The following is a 2,592-nucleotide window of genomic DNA, read 5'->3' as shown; positions in this document are numbered from 1 at the left end:
CCGAGGAAGACGAGCTTGTACTTGGCGAGCGGCGCCAGCTCGCGGCCGCCGCCCCCGGCGGCGGGCGCCATGGGCGGGCCCGCGACGAAAGCGACCGGCTCTCGCGCCGGCGCGGCGCTCGGCGCCGGGACGACGACGGCGACGGCGGCGCGGCGACTTGTCCGGCACGCTCAAATGGTGTGGGCAAAAGGCTTTGGCGGGCGGCATGCCGGCCATTTTTTTGGGCACCCGTGGCGCCGGCCAGGCCTCCGGCCGCTTGCAATTGCCGCGGCGGCGGCCCCCGCGGGGCGGCGGCGGGTCTGTCGGCGCGGCTCTCGCCGGCGGTTACGACGGTCCGCGGGGGCCGCGCGCGCCGCCGCCGGGCGCGCCGGGCGCGCGCTACCTAGGCCTTCTTGCCCTTGCCCTTGCCCTTGCCCTTGGGCGCGGCGGCCTTGGCCGCGCCGAGGGACTTGCCGATGCGGATGCCGCGCGCCTGGAGCGCGCAGAAGGCGGCGTCCGCGTTGACCTCGAAGGTCCGCGCGGAGAGCAGGAGCTCCGCGACCTTGGCGTTCGTCTCCATGTCGCTCGACTCGGCGGCCTTGGCGTCCTCGAGGCCGCCCTCGACGTAGGACTTGACGATGTAGAGGAGGATGACCATGCGCGACCGCCGCGTGATGTTGAGCTCCTTGTCGCGGCCCGCGAGGCGCCGGGACCGGCTCCGGAGGAACCAGAGCTGCGCGCGGAGCGTCGCGACCTGCTTGACGAGGTGCACGCGGCCCGCCTGTGTGGAAATCAAATCTTCAACCCGACTTCAATGTGCGCGTAATCGAACGGTTTGGACCAGACTATTTCGCTGTGCTTCGAGAACTCGACGAGAGCAATCGATTCGTCCAAAAATCAGCCGAATCGACTTCGATTTGACCGAGCTAGGGATTTCAGAAGTTTGGCCCCGACGTCCCAGCTCACTGGTTGATTTCCACACAGCGGCCCGCCTCGATGGCCTCGTCGGACGTCGTCGCGATCTTGTCCGCGTAGTCCTCGAAGTCGGAGAAGAGGACCGTGCCGAGCGTGTCCGACACGGGCAACCCGTAGGCCTCCTCGACGAGGTCGACGAACTCGTCGTACTGCACGCTGCCCTTGAGCACGCGGCGGAGCGTCGCCTGGTCCGGGTAGTGGCGCAGGAAGTTGTGCCAGGCCTGGCGGTCGACGGCCTTCTGGCGCACGCCCTTGAGCCAGCGGCTCACGAGGCGGCCGATGATGTTCCGCGCGGACATGGTCCGCGCGAGCTTGCCCTTGGCCGCGTGCTCCGCGGCCCAGAACTCCATGGCCGCGTCGAGCGCTGCGTCGGCGGAGACGACGACGACGCCGGGCCCCGTGGGCTTGGCCGCCTGCTTCGCGTCCTTGTCGGCCCCGCGCGCCGTGAGCGGCACGTCGTCGTGCGCGCCCGCGCCGGCCGCCTTGGGCGGCGGGCCCTTCTTCTTCTCGGCCTTCATCTTCAGGCCCTGGTCCTGCTTCGCGCCGCCCTGCATGAACGTCGACGCGTCGATGCGCTCCTTGGGCAGCTCGCCGATGCGGCGCTGGAGCTCGGCGTACGTCCGCGGCTCGTGCGACGCCGTGTGCTTCCACGTGCGCTCGATGGCGACGTAGAAGGCCTCGAGGAGCACGTGGCTCCGCGCGATGTCGACGAGCACGTCGCTCACGCGCTTCTGCTCGAAGAGCCGCTTGCCGCGGCGTAACAAATTGTCGCACATGATGATGAACTCGTCGAACTCGAGCTCGAGGTCGCCGTCCTTGTCCGCGGACTTGAAGGCCTTCTCGACGTCGCGCATGGACACGGACGTGCCCTTGGACTGGATGGCCTCGAGGAGCTCGCTCAGGTTCACGCCTGTGCCGAATTCAACCACTGGTTTGGGTGGTCCTGACCAAACTTGAGAATTCTCTAGCTCGGTCACATCGAAGTCGATTCGGCTGATTTTTGGACGAATCGATTGCTCTCGTCGAGTTCTCGAAGCACGGCCGAAGAATTTCGTCGGAACTGTCGCGTACGCTCACATTGAAGTCGAGTTGAAGATTTGAATTCGGCACAGGTTCGCGCGGCCCGTGCGGTTCACGTCGACGTCCGTGAAGAACGACCGGTAGATGGAGATCTTCTCGGACGTGACGGAGAGGCCCGACGCCTTCGTGCGCTCCTCGGCGCGCTGCACGGCGTTGACCTCGAGGCCCTTGAGGGCCGTGTTGTTCTCGTCCATGAGCTCGTCCCAGTCGTAGACCCGCAGCACGACCGCCTGGGCAGCACAAGAGAGATTCAACGTCGCTTCAACGTGAGTGTTCCGCGCGCGCGCGTTCCGGGAAAAGCATCCACGCTTCGAGACCGTTCCGAGAGATGATCGCTCGTCCAAAAATCAGCCGAAACGAGTGGAAAATGGCCGAGATATGAGGCTTTGAAGTTTGGAATTTCGCTCTCTTGTCCTGCCCTGACGACCGCGGAGACGCCCTCGCGGCCCGCGACGATCGTCGCGTTCGCGGGCGCGCCCGTGAGCCTGCGCGGCGCGCGCGTCGGGCGCCGCGCCGCGTCCCCCCCCCCCCCGCGCGCGCGCGCGGGGGCCGGCGGCC

General features: G+C 67.6%; 1 protein-coding gene across 1 annotated transcript in view; it reads right to left on the bottom strand.

The window, feature by feature from the left end:
* The window catches only part of AURANDRAFT_66384 (hypothetical protein), a gene marked incomplete at both ends in the record, with an annotated part of 19,180 nt that extends 19,109 nt beyond the window's left edge, over positions 1 to 71 (bottom strand). Inside the window, one exon of the mRNA XM_009041557.1 lies at positions 22 to 71. Coding sequence (XP_009039805.1) covers positions 22 to 71 — 50 coding nt within the window. The remainder of the gene's footprint in view (positions 1 to 21) is intronic.
* Between the last annotated feature and the right edge of the window lie 2,521 nt (positions 72 to 2,592).

The sequence above is a fragment of the Aureococcus anophagefferens genome, assembly GCF_000186865.1.
Source record: "Aureococcus anophagefferens unplaced genomic scaffold AURANscaffold_22, whole genome shotgun sequence".
Lineage (NCBI taxonomy): Eukaryota > Pelagophyceae > Pelagomonadales > Pelagomonadaceae > Aureococcus > Aureococcus anophagefferens.
The sequence above is the reverse complement of the archived record's forward strand: the minus strand, read 5'-3'. Positions and strand labels throughout refer to the sequence as shown.